The sequence below is a fragment of the Thalia democratica genome, chromosome 7 (genome assembly GCF_965202585.1).
Source record: "Thalia democratica chromosome 7, ktThaDemo2.hap1.1, whole genome shotgun sequence".
In the NCBI taxonomy this organism is placed as follows: domain Eukaryota; kingdom Metazoa; phylum Chordata; class Thaliacea; order Salpida; family Salpidae; genus Thalia; species Thalia democratica.
In genome coordinates, this window is record NC_139171.1 from 45,924,723 (window position 1) to 45,949,236 (window position 24,514).

At 24.3% G+C, this 24,514-nt stretch overlaps 1 protein-coding gene across 5 annotated transcripts; it reads left to right on the forward strand.

Moving 5' to 3' along the window:
- Positions 1 to 1,930: 1,930 nt before the first annotated feature.
- On the forward strand, positions 1,931 to 22,560 carry LOC145840173 (uncharacterized). 5 transcript variants are annotated; one of them, XM_082947325.1, is made up of 14 exons: positions 1,931 to 2,067; positions 4,350 to 4,468; positions 10,954 to 11,199; positions 11,527 to 11,739; positions 12,150 to 12,289; positions 12,468 to 12,666; positions 13,026 to 13,281; positions 13,849 to 13,946; positions 15,373 to 15,434; positions 15,571 to 15,700; positions 17,264 to 17,527; positions 18,614 to 18,763; positions 20,433 to 20,541; positions 21,946 to 22,560. In XM_082947325.1, exons 1-14 carry the CDS (start codon positions 1,957 to 1,959, stop codon positions 22,084 to 22,086), a joined length of 2,238 nt encoding a protein of 745 aa, XP_082803451.1. In that variant the 5' UTR covers positions 1,931 to 1,956; the 3' UTR covers positions 22,087 to 22,560. The 5 variants fall into 5 exon arrangements, with proteins under 5 accessions (XP_082803451.1, XP_082803454.1, XP_082803452.1 ...); XM_082947328.1 differs by lacking the exon at positions 1,931 to 2,067 and having other exon boundaries at positions 4,350 to 4,458; XM_082947326.1 differs by lacking the exons at positions 1,931 to 2,067; positions 4,350 to 4,468 and adding an exon at positions 7,365 to 7,473.
- The last annotated feature ends 1,954 nt before the right edge of the window (positions 22,561 to 24,514 follow it).

The following is a 24,514-nucleotide window of genomic DNA, read 5'->3' on the forward strand; positions in this document are numbered from 1 at the left end:
TAAACAAAAAATCTGAAATAAACATGACTGTTTTTAATAATGAAAGTATAATGAAATAATGAGAGTTTAAAACACAAAGAAATAATACTGCAGTCTTGCATTATATATTAATAAACACCATTTTATAGTTGTAAAGAAATGCTTATATATAAATTGAATTTGCTAAATAGAATAGAATATAAATGTCACATATAAATAAAAATAAAGATAAATTTCTACTTATTATTAAAATAGTAAAATTATTTCTACTCGTATTATTATTTTATAGAAATTCAAATCTTTTTTTTTAATATATGTTTAGTTTTATCTGTTGTTTTCATGTTTATAAATAAAGTAAACAAACTGTTAAAAGTGGGAAAGTGCCCAGTCTGCTTTTAACTAATAGCAATATTAAAAAACAGCCATTTTAGTGAGTATATTTGGTACCTCTCGTTTCTTTACGATCTCTCATATCTTTACGCACTTTTTCTGTGGACACAATGTGCGTAAATAAGCGAGAGGTTACTGTATATACTAAAACGTTAACTTATACGAAGTTAATTTTTGAAAACTCAATCAACAAAACTGGCTTTTGAAAGTTTATAAGTTTTTATACTCATTAGTTAAGCAACTTTTTTAAATATTTAAGAAAACGGTTAGACTTTTTTATTTTTTAAAGTTACCAATTAGAAAAATAAAAACAACTTATGATAATGAATAAAATATAAATAACTCCAAAAAAATGCCTAAATACATTTTGGTCATTTTTATAAACTGTTTAAAACTTAAAACCATTAGCAAGAATAATTTAAAGTATATTTTTCTCTCTAGATTTATTTTTACTATTTTGATAATTTTCCAGGTAGTTTAGTTTGTTATTAAACTTTCTACACAAAAAATCTAGCTCGAAATTACTGTAAACAGTTAGTTTATAAATTGCTATGTGTTTTACTTACATTCAACATGCGTATAAACGCTGCCGGCAACTGTATATGTAATTAAACTGTTAAAAATTTTATAGAAATTAATATTAATGAGTTAAATCATATTTTTTAATTTTCAAATGTGTAGATGTCAATTTAAAATAAAACTTTTACATTTAAAATAAACTAGTAATTTAGTACATCAATGTTCAAATTTAAACATAAAAATGCAATCAAGGGCCTTTATTATATCTTTTCATCTTTTGAAATAAGAGTGTTCTAAAAGTTCTTTTTTTTGTTTTTCAGCAAAAATTACATTATAAAACGATTTTTTAGTCTTTTTATCAAACTTCTTAAATATAAGCTGCTGCATTCTTAAATTTTTTTACTTTAATTAAAAATTGTTTATATATTTAAATCATTTTAGATCTGAATGCGTAAAGAACAAATTAATACAAAATATTATGTTTACTTAAAAAGTAAAATGAGAATAAAATAAACAAAAGTTTGTGTGAATAAAACAAAAAATTACAAATACAGAAACCGTGAAAAAAAAACAACTTGTTAAAGTATTATAGTATTGGTTGCTAATTAGTTGCTATATTAAATAAAAAAGTTTTTATTAAATGAAGTTACTTTATTTATTTTAGATAAAATAAAATAACCGAGCAAAATATTGTATTTAGATCAAAAAACTTGAGTTAAGAAAAAATTGCTATAATATGTTTGAGTTTTAATTTAATAATTTATTGTTATTCAGGTCAAATAGACTTAAGAAAATAGTTTATTTTAAAATATTTAAATTTAAGCTATTTAAAAAAAAAGAAAAAAAAACTAGCATTAAATAAATAAAATTTATATAGAAATTTAAATTATTAAGTTTTCTATAAAATAGCGCCACAATTTGAAAAGCAAATTAAAATTTCACTTATGAAGAATTTTAGTAAACTAAAATTCTTTCTAGCTGGCTTTGTTACCTTGGTGCAAAAACAGCTGTGATTGATTTGAAAACAAAATTTGTATTAGGTAAATATTTAAACAATAACTTATTTTAATGAATTTGATTGAAAAAGTCATTAATTCAGTTGAAGAAGGTGTACGTAGAGTGAAGAAAGCATCAAAAACTGAAATCGAAGGAACACAAAAAATGAAACTAAACTCACAAGTAAGGGTAACTTTATTTTTACAAAAAGGTGTTTGTGAATATTTTTTATATAGTAATAGAGGAAGTTTTTTTTTATTAAAGAAATATTTTCAAGTTTACAAAATGGACAAATATTTCTTATGCATAAGTAAATAAGATTATATTAACTCATTAGCAGTCTTTAAAGCTATATTATAGTGTAAATTGTCTATTGTAAACAACTATTCTTAGAATTAATATGAACTGTATAGTTTTTAAAATGTGTAATACAAATAAAAAACTGTTTATATTTCAACCTTGAATTTTCAATTTTCAATATAAGCAATTAGAGATTCAAAAATGAATGCTTACAATTTTTTCAACTAAAATTTAATACTTGTTTTTAAAAAGAGTACAATAATCTATTTATACTTGTATCTATGTAACTAAAAAAGTTTGGTCCAAGGATTTGGTGTACATAGCCTCTGGTTATTGAATCATACATCACATATACAGTTTAAGGTCTCGTCCATGGCTTAGTATTAAAGCTACCATTACTATAAAAAGTAGCTCAATACAATTAAAAAAAAGCAAATTGTGAGTAGTTTAATTACCTGGCGGTCTTTCTTTGCACCTGTAGTTCCCAAAGTATGAAGGTGATTAATTGTTGATATTGCCCCCTTTGGAAAGCCATTTATTTTCTATTAGAATTTAGTTCTGCGTCAATGGTTATCACCTTAAAAAAGTGCTTTGTGCTTTGGGAGCTCCTGCTCTACACCAATCCATTGACCATAGTTGTGAGTGTTCACATTTTTCTTCCTTTCTCTTGTCTTGATGTTTTGTTTTTCTGGTAGTAGATTTAACTGTTTACTTTAAAAAATATTCTTTTAATTATAAAGTAATTTTTAAATTTTAAATATTTAAGTAAAATAGTTGGAATCTAAAATTTGACTGCATTTGCTTTCTTAAAAAGAAAAAGTACCATATTATAGGTAAAATTGATATAGCTCTTGTAATTGTGAGGTCATAATTTATTAAAAATAATTGAAATGTTTGAAAATTCAAGGGCATCACTTTTTTAGTTTTAATTTTTAAATAAGTTACCAAGTTACTCTTAGGGTTTATTAAAATTTAAACTAACTTTTGTGAAATAAGCAATTAAAGTTTCACAGTTTCAAACTAAAATACAAAGCTTCAATACAAACTAAAAAAGCTAAATAAAAAAACTATTTCTATAAAAATTTCATTTCTACAATTTTTAAGTTATCTTTTAAAATTTCTTCTTGTCTAACTTTTGTAAAATTAAGTAGTAATACATGGAAAAGATTTATAAAAAATCTAATTAATAAAAAAAGTTGTTAGTCATAAAACTATTATTATCTAAAAAGTTAAGAAGAAGTTAAATTTTTAGTGATTTATTACACTTCTAAGAAAACTGACTAAGAAAAAAATTGTTTTCCACAGATTTCTATCCTAAAATATTTACAAAAATTACTATTTTTAAATTTAAAAGTTATTAAATTTTTTGTTTTGTTCATACTTTAACGTTTTGTATATGAGCCAATGTTAATTTTTGTTAGTATGTTCCTTACCCCACCATTATTTCAATAAGAAGTTTATTGAGTTTTGTTTTTAAAGCTAGATTATAATTTAGTTAAAAATTTTTATACATGTACAAAATATTTAACTTGAAAAAGTAGTTATTTTAATAGTCTGTAAATAAATATGTTGAGACATTCATTAATATGGTTCAAATAGTTTGAATATATTGTTGGTTGGTGTTAAATTGTAACTGAAAAAACTTTTTATGATTTTAATACTGATTTAGTTAATCGTTTTTGTTTTGTTTTTGACTTAGTTTTTAAAATATATGTTTTTAAAATTTCTGTTTTATTATCTTGTTGCCTGAATAAGTTGAAATGTTATATTATAGGATGTTTTATTATATATGTACTGTGTTAAATACACAATGTTGTCCTGGACAATACGTTAAAAAGTATCCGTGGTGTATGACTCAATAACCAAAAAAGGTTTTTCGTGCACCAGGTCCTATGACCAAGTAATTTGAGCCCTTTTTTTGTCCTTCAAATAACTATATTGTTGTATGTTTTAAATATTAAAGTTGTAAATTTATTATAAACAAATTAATAGTGATATTTACAAGTTTTACTTACTTTTCAAACATTTTATTTCTCATAATTATTAACAATTTTTCTGGTAGCTGTGGTATATTTTAAAACAAATTATAAAGATTTTCTGTAAAAAAAATTCTAGGTTTATATATGAACAACTTATTGTTATTTTACTGTAAGTATTAATTGCAGGTTTTTGGTAGAAGTCTACAAGAAGTGTGTTTAATAGACAAATGTGATGTACCTTACATTTTATCTGATCTTTGCACATACATTAGGCGTCATCATCTACAGTTCAAAGGTATTTTTAGGCAAGTTTTATTACTTTAATTCTCACTCTGTTAATATGACTCCTATCTGTAAGGAAAAACTAAAATATTAAGGGCATAGAGGGGTAAACATTTATTTTATTTTTTACAAAAGTTAACATTGGCTCTTGTTTTTAAGCTTAGGGTATGTACTATACAATAATTTTTATAAAAAAAAATCTTATTAACTTTTGAGATATAACATGTTTAAAAAAAATCCAATACAACCATATCAAAGCAAAAATTTCAAGGCGATTTTCTCAAATTTTAAAAATTAACTAAAAACATATCTCCTTCTTCATTTTTAAAGAAATTTAATTTAAGTTTTTAGCAAATGTACTTATCAATATTACTAGCAGTTTGTAGGAAATGGATTTTTGAAAATATCAATAAATAAATTTATGAGCACAATTATAAAAAAAATTCAAATACTTTTGTTGTCAATTTTTAATACTTTTTTTTTTAATTTAAAAAATATGTTTCTTACAAGTTGTTTAAAATTCATCAAATATTGCTCTTAACTTTTTTGAAAAAATTGCTCAAAAATTGAAGGAGAAGGTAGATTTTTAGTAATATAGTCTATTTTTGCCCTTTTACTTTCCGCCTCCCATAAAGAACCTATTGAATGCTCTAACTTTGATCGCTTATATCTCATAAGTTACTTTTAATTTTAACTAGTAGTAAAAAGTAACAAGTAACTTATCTAATTATGTAAAAGTCAAAACAAAATTTGAAAAAAAGTGTTTTATTTCCCCCTATGCCTTTAATGACTAATACACGTTTTTTTATTAACGTTGTTAAACAAAATCTAGCCATAAACATTTTCCTGATAGTTTAAAATTCTTGAGTGATGTTTTAAAACAAATTATGATTGTCATAAACTAATTAAAGCAATAAAACAATTGTTATGAAAGTTTAAATATTTATATATTGTTAAATAAATACAATATATTTATTATAGAAAACATTTAAGTTCATAGTTGTTGGAAAACAAGTATACTATATTATGACTATTCAAAATATAGATTTTTTCATTCAACTGTTGAATCAGTATTTCTTTCCATTAAAAGCCCAGTTGAAGTGTGTTGATTTGTTAACACACATAAACATATGTTGGTACAATAAAGGAAGATTACTGTACAGTTTGTTTTTATTATATACCATATTATGTAAATTTTATACTAACCTGATGATTTTTACAGCTTAATTATATTTTAAGTAGGTTTCAAGATTTAATTAACTATAGTTTTAAAATGTGGAGGCGAGTTTATTACGTTTCTTTAGAATGCGTAAGTTTAGACTAAAGTTATTACTTCATTTAAAAATTATCTTCTTATACAGTTTTGATTTGATTATTTTAAAACTTTTGTCTGACCGATTATTATCAACAAAAAAAACTATAATTAATTTTTTAAAGTAATTTTTTTTACTAATTAATCTAAGTATAAATGTTAATCGATAAAAGTTTTCTAAAAAAGTGATTATTTGTTTTTATTTATTTGCTTTATTTTGCTACATAATTTTTCTCTCAAACATGTAACGAAAGTTTTCCTATAGTTAAAAGTTACTAGCATAACAGCCTTACTAGAAGACTTATTTTAGTGGGTGTTTATAACTTCATAAAAATCTGGAGATCTTTCAAAACTAATACTTTCAACTATTAAATAGTAATTTGAAAATCCTTTAATTTATTAACAAACACAAAATAGTATTTTAAGGCCAAAATAAGGATTAGGGTCTTTTTTTTTTGAACTTGGCTTTATTGTGTTTATTTTAAAACAAGCAACCATACCAGTTACTTTTAAGAACGTTCTAAATTTGAATTAGTTTTAGATATTATATAACATAGTTGTAGCTTTCATTATTTAATTATTTAATGAGCAGTTTATAAAAACTTACTTTTTCTTCATTTTTTTTTATGTAATTTAAAGTCTAACTTATAAAAATAAATAGCAATATATTTCATAAATATTTAGATAAAAATGTACATCTGTTATAATAATAAAAATATAAACTTTTTGTTTAGTTTAAGTAGTAATTTTGTTTATTTCTATTCTAAGTTATCCAGTTTTTATACAAGTACTTGTTTTAAATTTTAACGGAATAATGCTTAAAAGTTTTAACTCACAGCTTAAAAATAGAAGAAAAGTTTTCAATTAGTTTTTAAACCTCTGTGGTAATTACAAATAAAATATTGTTATCTAAAGATGTATATTAATTTTTTTACAAAACTGGCTAAATCAAGAAAATTTATTAAACGCTAAATATAAAGGCAGTATTTAAAACAGAAGTTAATGTTACTTTTAATTAATAAATGCTTTGATACACCTCTGGCCTATTTTTAAGAACCTTAGTTAACATACAAAAAACTGTTGTTGAAGCTATAAATCCCAATTAACCAAGTTACAAATATGTATATATTTAAAAAGTTAGAATTGCAGTGGCTGTTTAGAAAAACAATAGTACACAATTTTGGATTTTGTTTGTTTGTTTTTTTTTTCAAAAAGTCATCAAAAATATATTTTTATAAGTTCAGAGAAAGTAACTGTAAATCTAAAAATAGTGTTATGTTGTTAACATTATATTTAGTAATCTTGGATGAAGTAGAGACTAATATCATCCATTCTTCTCATTTACAATTAATATAATAACCATTGTAATAACTTTAGCAATCCAATTATAGTAAATAATTCCCAAGTTCATGTTTGTAATCCCTTGCGATTATTTTTACTCGTTTAACTTTTTAGTGTAGCTTTATGTGTTATTTGCTGCTGTATTCTTATTAATTGTATTTAATAAAAATATATGTAAATTTTCTTTTAACTGTTTAGAAAGATGTGCCTTATAAAATTAATATTTTTTTACTTTAAAAAAATATTTATTGATTAAATACTGACTTTAATTTTTTACTTTAAAAAATTGTTTGTTGATTAAATACTGACTTTAATTTTTTAGATGGTTCTGTTAGATTTGGTAAAAGATACCAGTACTTTGAAAATAATTATAAAGTTGGTTTTCTTAAAGTTAATTTATACCTTTCAGTTGTTGTAAAAAACTTAATTTTTTGTAACAAATAATTTAATTTTTTAATTTATTTATTTACAAGGCAACAATGTTTCTCCCCTAAGGGATCTTCAGGCCTTTCTAGAAAGGCCTGAAGATCCCTTAGGGGAGAAACATTGTTGCCTTGTAAATAAATAAATTAAAAAATTAACTTTGTCTCCAATTATTTAAATTGTCGAGACCTCTTGTGCCCAAGGAATAATCCTTGCATATAACAAATAATTTGATGAAAGTAATACAGTACACAAAGCTAAATTTAATGAATAATAACTAAGTTTTAAAACTTTCTTAGTTTAACGGGGTTGTTAGTTAATGAAATATATGACAAAGCTTTTGATTCGTTACATATTTTTTATACATGTTTAATTTTATTTTTAGTTTAGTTCGTTATATATTTCGTAACTAATTTTCGTATTTTTTTGAACATTAGTTCTTTACTCAAACTTTCTTTCTGATAACTGTTTTTTAAAATCAATAAATTTAAAATGTAGTCAAACAAGTATATACTTTATTATTTTTTGATTTTTTATTGCTTAGTACATTTTATCTAAAAATATTTAATAGTTATTGTAGCTGCATAATCTAAATAAAAGTACGTAGCTGATTTTGTTTAATATTTTCAATTAGTAGTTATTTGTTTTAATATTTTGTCTGTAAAATAAACTGATAGGGTTCTTATTTAATTTATAAAAATTTAATGTTATGCGTTTTATATACTAAAAGTAACATAACACTTTACAATAAATTTAAATTAGTTTAATTTCTAAAACTATAAAAAATTATGTGGAGTACTTATAATGTTTAGCTTAAATTAAAAAGCAAGTTTAGTTTTTTGAATTAAATTAAGTACTTTTTAAGAAAATCAAATTCTTTTTTTAATACTAATATCTATATTTGTAAAACTTTCAAAAAAAAAACCTTACCTAAGATCTTTGTTTAAGTAATTATACAGATTGTGCTTAAAAAGGATAGACTACTAAAAAGTAAAAGCATGTATTGTTTTTTGGACATATTAGCTTTTATACTTTAACATCTTTAATTAAAATGTTTCCATGTTTGAGTTAGTTTTTATCTTTTTTTATTTAATTTGTTTACAAATCATATTTTTATAGACCAAAAACAAGTTTTGTTATTAATTATAGTTGAAAAGTAAAAACAAATGAATTAAGGCCATAGGAAATTGCAACATTTTTCTTTAGAAAAATATAGATTGACTGTTAGTTAAAAGCTCAGATAAGTTATTAAAAAAGATTCCTTATAGAACACTAAACCTTTAATTAACTTTTGAGTCAGTTTAGTAAAAGAATTCAGTTGCTTACATATAAAATATAAATTTTTCATTTCAGACTTTCTCAGAATTTAGAATAACTTTCTATAAATCTATAATTAATCTTCAATTTTAAAGCAGTTATAATCCCATAATTTTCAAGAAATGTTCCTTGTGGTTTAATTAAAAATGATTAATTTAACAATTAAAAACAATATTTATGACCTAAAGTAAAAAAAAAGTTTTTTATTAAAAATAAGTGAAAAGTACTACAGTTCTTTACTAGGATTAGCCTGAGCAACTTTGAGAACAATTGCTTTAAAGCTATAGTAGATGATATATTAACAAAAAAAACTTATAAAACCATTTAGTTTTGGTCCTTCAGTTATTAACCTATATAATTTGATTTTGTACCCTTAAATTTTGTTAACTAGTTTGACGGTATAAGCAAATGCTAGCTATGTTAAAGATCTTTAAGATATGATTGATATGTAAATATTGCCTTACCCTCTATGGACTTAATGTATCCCTGCATTAGAGGCCTGCATTAAAGGTCTGCAAACAACAACAGGCTGGGTTAGAAGAGAAAACTTTAGGCAAAACAATTTGTGTAATAAAACCGGAATAACTTTGCTCTTAAGTTAATTGTGAGTACGTAAGGGTGCAATTTAAATGATTGTATTTTTACAGTTTACTTTACAGCATTATTTGCGCTCCAAGATGTGCTTTAAACATAGTGTTGGACAACTTGGGTTGTGTTTGTGAAAAACCAACTCCCTAAACAATAGAGACTTATGGTTTAACCCATCCTTAGAGTATGTCCAAAAAAGCAAAGCCTGTGCTGGGTTGAAGGTAAAGTTCATGGTAGTAAAACCAGTAGGTCTTAACACTAACTGTTTGATCTTTTGTTGCCATCCAGTTATAAGGGTACAATGGAGGCATTTTAAGATTGAAGGTGTTAATTTTTTTCTCCTGCACACTAGACAATGTCCATGTTTTGCTACCATATAGCAGCCTACTACATACACAGACACTGTAAACGTTATCTTTGGCAGTTTGAAAAATTAAAAAGTTCAATTATCACAAACTCTTGTAGTCATAAGAGCAAATGTTTGTGACACTTTATAAATTCAACTAGTAATTTATGTGTCCAATGATGTGTTTGACACAACATCGGAGAATTTTTGTACCAATCATTGATCTTGATCTTTAGTCTTTTAATGCTACCTGTAAGACCTAAATTTGAATATGCTGATGAAAACTGGCTTAGTATTCTATGAAGATCTTGGGGAGAGTGAGCTACGAGTGTAGCATCATCAGCAAAGAGAAGATAATGAAGTGTGATATTTTTCAGCTTTTACTTTGCTCTCAGACGTGCAAGATTGAAAAGGCAACCAGCAGTTCTTTTATGAAGCTTAGTTCCTATATGTTGATGTTATAAAAATACATTGAAAAGAAGATTCCGAAGACACTACCATTATATAGATTGGTTGCATTTATGTTTGTGTGAAAAAACTTTACATTGTTGACACAATTTGCAGGACATTTAATCTTTAACAATATAGCATACAGTTAAATCAAAAGCTTTTATAAAGTTATTTAAAGCAATATACAAAAGTATGTTCTGTTAATTGCAACTCTGTTGTAGCTGTCTTACAGAAAAAAACATGTCAGTGTAAGAACGTTTACATCCACATTGCGACTCAGAATATACTCTTTCAGCCAGCTTCTTAAGTCAAGGAAGAACTGCTACTGCTTGAAATTGACTAAATGAAAATTATTTCCTGATATAAAATACTCATTTAAACTACTTTTTCTTACATAATCGAATACAAAACAAGATTTTTAGCTGTTTGAAGTTGTTTTTTTAGTTATTACTTATTTTTCTTGTTTTTTACTTCAATATGAGCAACGCATAAAAAACTAAGATTATTTATAATTTGATAAAGTTACAAAAACATTTTAGTTGAGTTTATTTCTTTACAAGCTGTTTCACGTATGTAAGCACAATGTTCACATACTGTAAACTTGTTTACAATTATACTTATTTTTGTTATTAGCTAACATGCAAATGAAAAGGTTTAAGTTTATAAGTTTAACAATTTTTTAATGTTGTTTTTTTTCTCATTACTAAACTACATTTATGTTGTTGTTTTAGGTTATCAGCATCGGCCATTCAATCTGCTCAGCTCAAGCAAGCTTATGAGTCATACTACAATGCCAAAACTGAAATCCAAAATATTTCAATTGCCGAATCTTTAAAAAGTGATGCTTGTACTTGCGCTTGTATGATAAAGTACTTTTTGCGAAATATACATCCAAGTTTGCTCCCAGAAGAGTTATTGTTTGTTAACTCTAAACAAAATTACTTGTTAAGTGATGAAAAATTTGCATGTAAAGTCAGGTTTGTGCAGATTTAAAAAATGCTATAACGGTTGAGTAGTTTAAAAAGTATAAGAATTATCAAACAGTAGTTTATTTATATCTGTTATTATAAAGTTTTAAAATATATGTATATTATATATCCTAAAAAATAATACTTAATTAATCTTTTCGAATAATTGCGTATATTCAAAAATTTTATAACTTCTCATAACTTGTTATAATATAAAAAAAGATCTGCTACTTAAGTAGTAATTGTTATCAATGTAGTTGTTGCATTGTTTAAAGTTTCACCAGCTTTGTTTAAAGATAAATATTATAAGAAAGTTATTTGATCAAGATTTTTCAGATCAGTCATGCAAAGTCTGCCATTGTGTCACCTTGCCACTCTTAAATATTTGCTAGAATTTTTCAAAGCTGTCACAAAAGAACCTGCAAACAAAATGAATGCTTCTTCTCTGAGTATTGTCATCTCGCCAAATGTTTTTCTATTACAACAAGACTCTATTGTGGACGAGAACATGCTAAATCGACAACTTGTTGCCAACAAAGCATTTGAAAGGTAGGCTAGTTTATAAGTAAGTTTCAAAGTTAATAATGTTTTTGTTTGTCAGTTTAAAAAAAAACACAAACAGCTACAATAGGTTAAAATTACAAATTTTATTGTTTTTAGTTGTTGTGTTGAAATATGTGTGTATATTAAAAATAAAATATAGTTTTACTAATGAAATTTAGTACTATCTGAGAGAGGTTTTTACAGATTAAAAAGGTATAACAAGGTAATGTAAAAAGGTATAACATGCTTAAAAATAAAATCTTATAGTAAAAAAATAGCAAATCCAAGAAAATTTTTTGATTTATAAATTTCAACATTTTTTTACTATTTATTATTAAAAAATATGGTATATACTGTAGTGAAGAAGTCTTACTTAAAATGTGTCTTAAGTCTTACCTAAAATTTTAAAATATTAGATTGCTGCTTGTTTCAGAAGAAATTTGCAAAAATGAAGTACTAACTTTAACAAACTTATGTTCAGTTCCTTCAACAGAAAAGAAGAAGTCTTTACATAGGTGTGATGGATTTAAAAACAAAGATTTAAAAGATGTGCAAGGTATTGTCTACTCGATAGCTCTAATCTAATTTTACTTGATTTTCTTTTGACTAAGATAACAAAACTGTGTGTCTATTTAGTTTAGCTCATAATGCATTACTAAAATTTAAAGGATTTATCGTTTGAAAAAACATCAGTGTATTTTATAGTTGTTTCATTTAAGCTTTTTATTCTAAAGGTATAGTTGCACCAGGTGTATCACAAGACGAATATGTTGATGTAAAGTATGCCATAAAGGACGTTGTTAGAAAATATCTTTTTTCTAGCGCTTCATCAACTTGTGAAGGACCATCGTTAGATTTAAAGTTGACACCCGATCATTTACAATCGGATAAAATTGTAAACTTTCCGAATAATGCAGACTTGTCTTCTGACTAGTCAGTTTAAAATATTTTATAATTTTGAGGACTTTTTTAAACTTTGTTTTTTGAATTTTTATATTTAGAGGTTTTTCTATTGATAAAGTTTTTAAATTTTCCTGACTTGTAAAACCAATTTAATTTACTTATGTTTTACATATAAGTCTAAACAATCTTTTGTTTGAAGTCATTAACTTTATAGTACAAAAAAATTATGCAAGTAATTATAATGAGTTAAAGCTATATTGAATATTAAACTATTTTTTAGAATTTATAAACTAAAAGAATCTAATTTATTTTTGTACAATAAATAAATATATAAGATATAAAAGGTGTATAATAATTAAAATTGCTCTTAAAATATTTTGTTTTTTAAGTGATGACGAAAATGAAGATTCCACACAAATTAACGACGATATTTTTGAAAATACTGACGTGTTAATGATGTCATCAATATGTGAAGTCACACAACTTGTTCCAAAACTTGACTTGTCTACGTTTAACCGTTACAATGAAGATGACAAAATCCTAACAAAAGCAAATCCAGTTTCAGATTTTAAGACAAATTCACCACACGGAGATTGCTTTAGTGAAACAATTAAAAAAGAAAGCAACCATTCTAAACAAAACCAGGTAATTTTAAATGGTAGATATTATAATAAATGTTCATTTGTGTTGCAGATTAAGCGTGTTACTTAGTTAAATAGGTAGATATACATTTTTTTTTGTTAGAAAACAACCTTGCGAATAAACAAAAATTAGTCATATTTTTAAAACCTTATTTATTGCATTATAACTTAATTTCATATAGATTATTATCACTAGTATAATACTTGTTACTATTCAAAGTCGACAAGATTTAGCTAATTTTATGTAGGTTAAATTTGTTCCAAGTTTATGTAATTTGACTATTTTTATCTTATTAACTACTTTCAGATATTAACCTTATGATTAAAATGTGGTTGGTTTTAAACGAGAGATACGAGAAAAAAGTAGCTTGTTTTTTTATAATGTGATTTTACTAACAGTATTGCATCAGAACTTATCGTAGAATATTGTCGTATATTATTTTTACCTAAATAATTTTAAAATGAAACCTTTTTTTCTATTTAATTTATGTAAGTTATTTTTTAAATTTTGTTTTATATAGTACAACTTTTAGAGTTTTTTGGAGTAACTATTCTTAAGTTTTAAAAACAGTTTGGTAAAAGCGAAGATATAAAAGTACCAAATATTGAAAATAAACATAAAAAAATGGTTGATGATGTTATACAAACAGAAAATAAAATTGGATCAAGGTTTGAAGTAGAATTTAGCTGAAATTGATAACAAGTTTTATAACTTAACTTTTTTTTAGTTGCAAGATAATTTAAAGATATTAGTTTTTAATAAATTTTATTAAATTATTTTTAAAGGTAAGTTTATATTTTTAGTAACAGATAATTAGTAAAAAATTAGTAATAAATTTATAATTTGACTAAGTATATAAAATGACGAAAACAATTATCTTCATGAAATTTTAATGTATTATAATTATAAGTTTTAATGTACATAACATTTTTATGTATTACGCTTTATCTCCAAGTAAGCCAAGTAAGCTCTTTTAAATTAAAACTAGCTTTAACCACAACAGTTTTATTATTAAATAACTTTCAAAACAAGACGTTTAGTTTTGTTAAGACAAATCATTAAACGTTTAGAATAAGGTGTTAGTAAAAACTTATCTTTATGATGAATTTCTCTAACCATACCTAAGTTAATTAATATTTTCTTAACAAATTTGAAATATTTTAGTAGAAAACACAAGCTTATAAAAATGTTTCTTTTAATCGAAATTTAGAATCAATATAGTTTTGCGCGTAAAAAGCTTTAACACTACCTTAAATACCAAGCTTAACTGTTATATAACAAATTCAAGTCTAGCGAAAAAAGCCGTCGGTGCTTAATTTTTAATTAAAAGTCTGACAGTTTTTCGATTTTTGAGAAAAGTTTAAATGTAGTTGCAAATTAATTACAATTTAAAGAAATTGTTTGTTACTGATGGTATAAAAGGCGTGTAGTGTATTTTTCAACAAAAAACTTAAATGAATTAAAACTGTTTGTTGTTTTGTTTAATTAAGTTTGTATTTTGCTTCAATTTTTAAAACTATAGCTACATTTAACTACGACAACGGATTTTAATCAATTTGCAATGTATAAATCCAAAAATGATCCATAGCGTTTTATACTTTTACTTTAAATAACATAAGTTTTAATACAAAACCTGTCATTGTAAGTATATGTCATAAAGAGCTAATTTGTATTACTAAAAGAAAAAAGGTGTATACCTCTAATTTATGTAGTATAAATTTTAAAGGGGAAATTTTTATTTAGCGTTGCTTTTGATTTAGAATCAAGTTTTACTATTATAATTTGTCTATTATATTGTATGAAGTAAAACTTAAATGTAAAATGAAAGCATAAAAAAAGTTATTTATTTACAGTAAGTTATTTATTTATATTTTTACCAACAAGTTTAAAATAAAATTTACAACATACTATATTAAGATTTAAAATAATTGAGTGAGCTGTGAAATAAATATTGTAGCGTAACAGTTTTTAAGTTGTAATACTTTATATGGTTTACTTTTTGTAGAAAGTTGTTGCAACGTGGTACTTTAAAACTAATACACTATAAGTTATGCAACACGATATCTTTCAATTACTGAAGTAATACTACTACAGGTGGATGGACAACTTTTCTCCCGATGAAAATAGTTCGCCTGTGACTGCTAGAGATATTAAAGGTAAGACTATTTACATTTTACTCATTTATGTCAATTTTTCAAATTATATTATATATTGAACGTCATTCAAAAAAAAACTTTTAAAAGATGTATTATTTTTGGTTTTATAATTTTTGTAACAATTAACTTCCTATAGCCTCTCCGCCTGCCGAAGAAATTCTTCCAATCGAAGAAGCTCCTTCGAGTCCTAATCAGCACTACGAGTGTTATTTATTACGTCACAATAAAGTTTCAAAAAAAAGAAGCAGACATAACAGTCACAACAGGTATGTTGATATTTTTTACGTTATTTAAATGTTTAAAATGTTTGTCTAAGTTTGTTGATGAACAAAAATAGACAGCTAGAATTTTTATAGTTTAGTTTTAACTTTAAGTCATTTTATTATGATTTGCGCTTTGTTTTTGAGATCACTATAAATCAATACTTTTAAGTTCATTTCTTAGGACAGCTTCCCCTAGAAATGATTTATTAAAAGTTTCCTCGGTTTTTTTTTCACAAAAAGACTTGATAAATTTTCTAGTTGTTATTTTATCCAAATTAAAATCTTAAACATCACAAATAGCGTTACAGTTGCATATATTTTATAGCCACGAGCTGTTAAAATTATAGTGGGCGTTATGTAGGTGTGTCTAGCTACTATTTATCTCTTGATTTAGCTATAGTTTAACAATTACTGTTATTGACTATTATAAGTTTCAATACCTTAGAAAAACTTATCTGAATCAGCTAGAAATCAAAATTTATCAGACTTACTATTAAAGTATTTGCTACTAGCTATTGTAGTAGAATGAGTAGTATTTTATAAAAGTACTTTTATTAAAGTATTATTTATCGTTTACTGTTTAAGACAGTATATTTCAATGTTTATGTTTCGAAATTATTAAAATAAATTTTGGTGAAGTATATATATATCAAGTTATAGTAAAATAATAATTTTTAATAAACTTTCTGTTAATTAAACTTTAGCTTTACTGAGGAATATAAGAAATGACATATCTTATATACGAAACGGTCTCATAAATCTATTGTTTTTTATATAGTCAGATAAATATATATATATATAAATATCTATTATATAAAAAAGCAACTACTCTTTAACTTGCCTACAACTGTTTCAACGCTTAAAGCGTCTCTTCAAAGCAAAAGTAAAGTTTTATAAGCAAACTTTAAAAAAGTTACAAAAATGCATGTTGTGACGTATCAAATTAATTTGAAATTGACGCTTTAAGCGTTAAATTAGTTGTAAGCAAATTGAAGAATATTTGTTTTTTTTATGTATAAATAGTTATCACTGCAATCTGCATGCATAGAGAACTTTGACAATAAAAAAATAATTCCTAATACATACAAAGTTACTTATGCTAAAAGTTTCATTTAAAGTTAAATTTAGAATATAAATATAAGTATAAAGATATTTATTTAGAATTGTATTTGTATAAGAGTGTTAGTTGACCAATGTTGCTGAAAACTAGTAAGTGTTATATAATATTTTCTTATAAGTTTTGAATTAAAAGTATAAATTTATTAATTTAAAAAAATTAAATAACTAAAAGAAGTAAATTGAGTAATCTTTTTATGTGTGTATTAAGTGTATAACAGGGTTAAAAGTTTAATTTATAAAGCTTGAATATAAAGATTAATGAACATTATAATGGTACATATAAGTTACTTTAATGTGAAAACACTAAAATTATGTTGTCTTTGTTGTGTTTCAGCAACAACAGATTTTTAGTACAATCTTAGTTAGAATAAGTTTTTTTAATTTTTTTGTTACTCTACTATATGCAACGTCATAATGTTTATATCAACATTAACCGTTCACGTACAGCACCACATCTTCCACACAAATGTCCAATGATCAGGAATTGCGAATAACCAAACTGGAGTCGTGCGTAAACCGCATTTTAAACTCCATGACTTCATTGCGCCAAAAGTCCAACAGACCCGACGATCTCACGCTGATGACCATTGATGAAATCAAGGATGAAAAGAACGACCTCCAGCGCCTTCTTCTTGAATTCGAGAGCACCGAAGGCAGGCCGAAAACGAAAATTGAGAGGGAAGTTGTGAGAGCCATTTACGATCGGTACCGGTGAGTTATAGTTTTCAAAACCACATAATTAGTAGCCAAAATATAAGAAACTTGTATTTAGGTTTTACATGTTTTAGAGTTATATAGATATGTCGTAGACTCATTATAAGTAAAGCCCTTTAACTGTGAAATAAATATATAGTTTTCTAAACTAGTTTTTGTTTTATTAGTTATATGCGTTAAATAATTTTTCTAATACTAGACCTTTTTTTGTAGATTAGATTCTAGTTTCTTTTTACCTTTTAAAAAATTCTGAAACAGTATTTGAGATAAAGTTGAACAAAGTTGGGCACTATACAGTTGGCTTCCAAAACAGAGCAAATTTATGGATAGCAAATAAAGACTACTTTATTTAAATTTATTTTCTTCCACAGTTTTTAAGTACTTATTTTTGGCCCTTTTAGAACAATCTTTATTGTTTATAAAATATATATAATTTATTTCTATAAAAAGTTTCATATGTGTTTTATTTAAACTATTTTTTAAAAGTTTTATCTGTTAAATATTACTTTTTTATTTATTTTAAGTATAACAATGCACTTCTTATTCATTTTAAGATCAATGACCCTGAATATAAAAGATACTTAGGACTATAAATGATATTGTAGATACTTTTTTAGTGATATTAAAAGCTTAAAATTGTTGTTTAAGCTGACTTTGTCTAAAAAATCCATTAAATTTATATTGTAAATAAAAAAAAAGTTTTCACAATTATAGACTTAGTATAATATTATAATTGTAAACTAATGTTTTTATTTTGTAGACAAACTGAATTTTCCTACGACCTAAACTAAATATTTTTATTTGAAATCAAGTTTAAATAAGTTATTTATAGAAAAATATATTTTACAGCTACTTATTTTGTAGAGTAAGAAAATGTTTTATTAATACTTTTGAATATAGACTGTTAAAAGTATATAATTAGTCAATAAAACTTAAAGAAGGTTTTATTATTACTTAAGAATATAGACTGTTTAAAGTAAATAATTAGTCAATAAAACTTAAAGAAGGTTTTATTATTACTTAAGAATATAGATTGTTAAAAGTAGATATTTAGTCAATAAAACTTAAGTATAAATCTTACAGTACGGTGAAGCGTCTCTTAGCTCATACACTTTCCCCAACAATACCCAACCACATTAAACAGTTCAGAAAGCCACATTCTGATGATGCTTTGAATGAAGAAAGAGATTGTTTAAATAGTACCAAGGAAAATAAAAAGTTACAAGAAATAAAGTAGGCTATAAATACTGATAAACCTTATTTGAATTTTATTATTTAGTCTGTAATCATAAAAAAAACATAGTGAATTTTTGATTTTTTGTAATTGTACAACAAAGTAAAGTTTAGTTTAAGAAACAAAAGTCAAACTTTATTTCTAAACTTTAGGAAATACTTATGTAATTTATTTTTGATGTCTATTGGAAAAACTGTTTTCGACTTACCAAATACCTTAAAACCATCTATTACATAAGATCGAAATACTTATGTTCGAAAAATATATACAGTTCGAACATATAAACGTTGCTATCATTTTGATATGAAGAGTTGAAAAATATTTAAGACATAGATTTTCATTTTTTCACCCAAAAGTTAAATGTAAAAGCAATCAAGAAAACTCTAAAAGTTTCTTTATCCTTTCACTTTGGTCTCAATACTGTACCTTCGTTTTAATTTAATATAAATAAACCAGCTTAAACATAAAAAAGTTAAATGTTGTTGTTTTACTTGAAACGCAGATTATTAAATAAAGTTTTGTTAAATTTTTACCTTTATCACTTTAAAAGAAACAGTTTTTTTTTGTAATTGTGTCGACCACTTGGTTTCGATTTTCCGACGTTGCACTCAAAAAGTCTGTTTTATTTAAAGCTGTTGCTATGTTGGTAGCATCCCACTACTATCCTAATTAGGTTTGATCAGTTTGAAACTTAGCATACAATTTTTTTACGAAGTTCAAAGTTGGTGTGTGTCGTAAGATATTTCTTATGCGATTGATTTAAATTATTAAGATAAATTTTTGATTGTAGTAATTTTAAAGTATAATGCAAAGGAATAACTTTATATTACCTTTATATTTAAAATAGATTAGTATTAAGTTTTTAACCTAATATTTTTTTTTTAATTTACAACAAATACAAATGGTTTTTATCATTAAGTTTTTATGAATTTACTTAAGCTATAATGTAGTATTGATTTTGATTGATTGTTTTTGATTTTTTTTCTTTAATTAATTCTAGCTGTCATTGAAATTTTCTTAGTATACTGATAAAAAAGTTAACTTTTATGACTAATAAATGACTACAAATAAAAATTTTCATTATAAGTATTTTTTGAGATAATCACATTTTAGTGATGTATTTGATCATACTTAAGTGTGTAATCCGTATGTACTAGATAGTATATCTCCTTGTTTTGTCGTTCTGTAAAAGCAGCGAGTTTAAATAAATTTTAGAAATATTAAAATGCAACAAAGTTTAAATCACTATAAGTAAGACTGAATAACTAAATAAAATTATAAAGCTATCGAGTGTGTATAAGTAGTACATATCAGGTATACGGATGCATATATACACATATTTAAATGTTTATAACTTATTAATTGCTAATAATATTTGTTAAGGTAGTCTAAACGAAACAAGCTCGTTGGAATATAACAACAACAATTTGCAAAGTACTTGAATTATTGAATTTACGCACATACCTAAGTACTTAGACCTGCTTTATGAAAAACTCTATGGAACTGTGTTAATAGTTTAACACAAATAAATGTGCGTCAGTTCAAAAAATCAAGTACTTCGCAAATTGTTGTTATTGTATATATACTACAGCTTCATTGATATTTACTAGCATATTCTAAATACTTTTTAAATATTTTGTTAAGCTACAAGGTTTTTTTTTCAATCAGAGCTCAAGTTTCTGGAAATAGTGGAGTTACAGAATTAAACAAACAACTTAACGAAGCTAAACATCTAAAGAAAAAATTAAGAAGAAAAATTCGAGATTTTGAGAAAGAAGTTTGTTGTTTGTTTAAATCAAGTTTAAATTTAAGTATTATTTTTTTAACAATTTTACCTAATTAATAATTATTTCTGACTTAAAATGCTACTGCTACATTTTGCAAGACAATTCAAATTAATTTTGTTCAAGCTACCACAACTTCAGTTCAGACAATCAAAACTATAATAAATTATTTTGCGACTTTTTGATATCCTAAAATTCGAATTTAAAAATCTCGAACTTTGATTACTTCAATTTTCGACATTTCAAATTATAAAAATTCAAATTTGACAATTCTAATTACGACATGATAAATAATTCCAACCATTTAAACTACGACAGTTTAAATAACGTAAACCTGAGTTTTTAATTACTTTTGATAAAAACTTTAGTCTTTATGTGAAATGACTTATTTAATCAATTTTATTTGTTTAAATTTACTTATATAGTGAAATTTTTGCTTTAGTCGACTTTTATTTCATTAAACTACTAAAAGTTTAAAACTAGATTATTAAAATGACAAAAAAAAATAGTATTCATTCTACTTGAATAACTTGTTTTTTTATTGAAAACTTCTTAATAAACGACGAAAGCTTTTAATAGCTCTGTTTAATATATACCACTTAAAAGTTTGTTTTAAAGCTCTATAGAAATTTTGAAAACAAGTAAATCTAACTACGACTTTAGATTGTAAAATTTTAACTGTTTGTTTTAATGAAACTAAAACTGTATATAAGAACTTCTTTTAGAAATACTGCTTGTTATCTTAATAAAAAAAAATCTTAAATACAACTACAGTGCTTTCACAAGACTTCAACTTCTTTTAGTAACCCTAGAACCTTTTATTTTAAGAACATTGTGAGTCGGAATTTAAATTTTTCGATGTTTTTATTTTTTTATTCAGACGACGTATATACTTTTTTTGAATATAATGTTAAACTTTTTGTTTACAACAAATAAACAGTTACTTGTGCCATCCGAGTTTAAATAAATGTGAATAAATTACTGCAATAAATGATTTGTTTATTTATTTTAAAATGATTATTTACAAAACAATTTACAATATTATAAATGATTTATCAATAAAACAAATTATCGATATAATTACTAGTCGTTTGTTCATAAGCAAAGATCCTAACTGCATTTGAAGTTTAAGTCAGCAATTCAAAGTTGTCGAGTTGTCAAAGTCAGCAATTTAAATAAACTATCGAATTTGAGTTGCAAGAATTTTAGATTACATTTAAATCATAATCATCAATACTAAAACAAGATTTACAAAATGCGCTCAGATTTTCTAAAACAAAATATTAATGTTTTTTACGTTTATTTCTTAACATGTAGCTACTATAAAATGTCTTACCTAGTTGTTTTATATTGAATATTTTGTTTATTATTATAATGATTCATGTTTTTTTATACAGTTCAAAATTGAAAATGGAAAACCACCGAATCATTCAGACTTGGTCGTCATAGCAACAGAATACAGCGAGTACCGAGAGGTAAGAAGTAAGTTACGGCTGTTAGAAGCACTTATTGAAAAAGAAAAGATGAATCAGAGGTGAAGTATGTATCTACTAGTATACTAAGTATGCTAATACTCATTAAATCAATTAAAGTCTTATTCGGATAAAGGTGTATTTTCGTGAATTGAAACTTTGTTGTAGTAAGGTTTTAGGTTTCTGAGAAGCTAAAGTATTATGTACTGTTTAAATGATTCACATTTAAAAAATCCAAATTTTGCTATTGTTCTAATTTTATTTTTGTGTCCCGAAACAACTCAATTTTATTTTTTTGTAAGTTAAGCTATTTTAGTAAAAAAGCATCATGAAGTACAGTTTTAAACTAGTTTTGTTTAAAATTATTTTTGTATACTTTTTAGAACTTACAAAATGGTGTTCATACAATAAAAATATGCATATGTTGTGTTGTGCTTGAAAGCTGTAATAACTTTTTGCCTTTTAGTTAATTTGTACATTTTTAATAACACTTTTTTATACGTACTACTTTTTCGATGATTAATAAAAATAAAGCTATAATTTTTTTATTTCAAATATTTTACATGCAATATTTTATTTACAAGGATTTGTAACGATATTTAAAAAAAAATAATGGTATATAAAATGATGATGGTAACCGTGCAATTTACCTTATTTTTAAACTTTTAAAGTTTACTTTTATAGCGTCATCTATTTTTTTTTTCAATAAACATACTTTTAAGTATCAAATAAAAATAATCCAAATTTATTCTCATTATAGTTGATTAATGAAAAAACCAAAGAAAAAATTTACTTAAATGATAATAAAAATATTTATACTAGAAGTAAAATACTACTAGAAGTGTTAAGTGTCCAAACGAAAATGTTTTTTAACTTTTTGCTTTTATACCTTTATAAGTAAAAGTATTCTGTATAAGCCATCCTAAAATATGTGTATTTGCAAGTTTTTTCTACTTTAAAACACTAGTTTGTGTATAATGTTTAGGAGTATTTAGATGAGAAAATAAAAATCATTACCACTACATCGTTTCGAAAGGTTAACAGTATTTAATGTTTTTTTTTGAAATCCAAGTAATTTTTTGTAATACCTATAAAGTTTTGTTTTGATACAAATTTTGATGAAAAGTTCAAACAAAACTAGTCTTAAATTACTGTATAGAAAGTTTTTTGAAAATATATTTGTTTAGGTTTTCTTTCGACCAATACTTGATCATCGTAATTTTGCGTAGTCTTATAAGTATTTTAGTTTACTTTTTTCTAAACTACACTAAAATTTAAACCGTTACATATCAAATCTTTTTTTTTTCTCTCAGAAGTGATTAGTAGAGACAGGCAACTTACAACCTGCAGGCCTGCAAGATAGATATATTGTGCCGCAACCTAGTTTTTTAGTTATAAAGTTTTGTACTAAAAACATTTATTCATAAAATGTTTTAATAAAACTTTACAAGTTTAATATGGCCTGCAAAATTCTATATCAAACAAACCGGTTCTGTACAAATGATTTACACATCTTTTATAATTTCTAATCGTTTTATAGTTTGGAAAAGTATAAGAAAATTCGATGATTTAGAAATAAACCCATTAAGGTTTAATATATGGAAAAGAAAAAAGAAAGTTTATTTTCACCAGTCATTCAACATATTTTGTTGTTCCTTTTATAATTACGAAAACAAATATAAAAAATTTACCTTAAAGTTTTATAATTTTTTGTTTTTTCTATAGAAAAGAAAAAAAAATTATGAATAACTGTAAACCTGTAAAATATATCAACTATAGTTAGAAAATGTATTTTATACGATGAACTTATTTTATTTAGATTTGAAGATTCAATATCTTCTTTGCAGGGAATTTTTTAACAAGTATATCATTTTATATTTCTTATTTGTATTTTCATTTAAATTATGTTTTTATAGATATATATAATTTATCTTAAAGAGTCGAATATAAGTTTATTTTCTTTTTCTCTTTTTGTGTGTCTGTTTAAGTGGCTCAGATTATGATGCCTGAGTCCAACATTGCACAATAAACAATATAATAATAATATTTAGCTATAACATTTTATTTCTAAAACAAACGTTATTACTATTTTTATTTATTAGGTCTGGTCAAAACCGGGTATATATATTAAACCAACATCTGAGCGGAGTAGGGCTTTATCCGATAAATCACTAGTAGTACAAATCAAAAAAAATTAGTTCGTTAAGAACTAGTGTTGTGGTTTCCGACAAATTGTTTATTGGCAAAATTAAATGCTCCTAATCTTTATGCAAAACTCTTTTAGAAATCTATGATTCCTCAGACTTGAACTAAAACCAAAAATAAAAAGTCTTTAAACGAACTGAATGTCATAGTATGACATAAAAGAGCTATATCAGGCCTGCTCAAAAAACGTAGAAAGTGATTTTGCAAACTAATAATAAAAATGGTCAAAGATTTAATGGTCTATTTATGATTAATTTTGTATTTTATTGGTAAAATACCAACTCAAGTG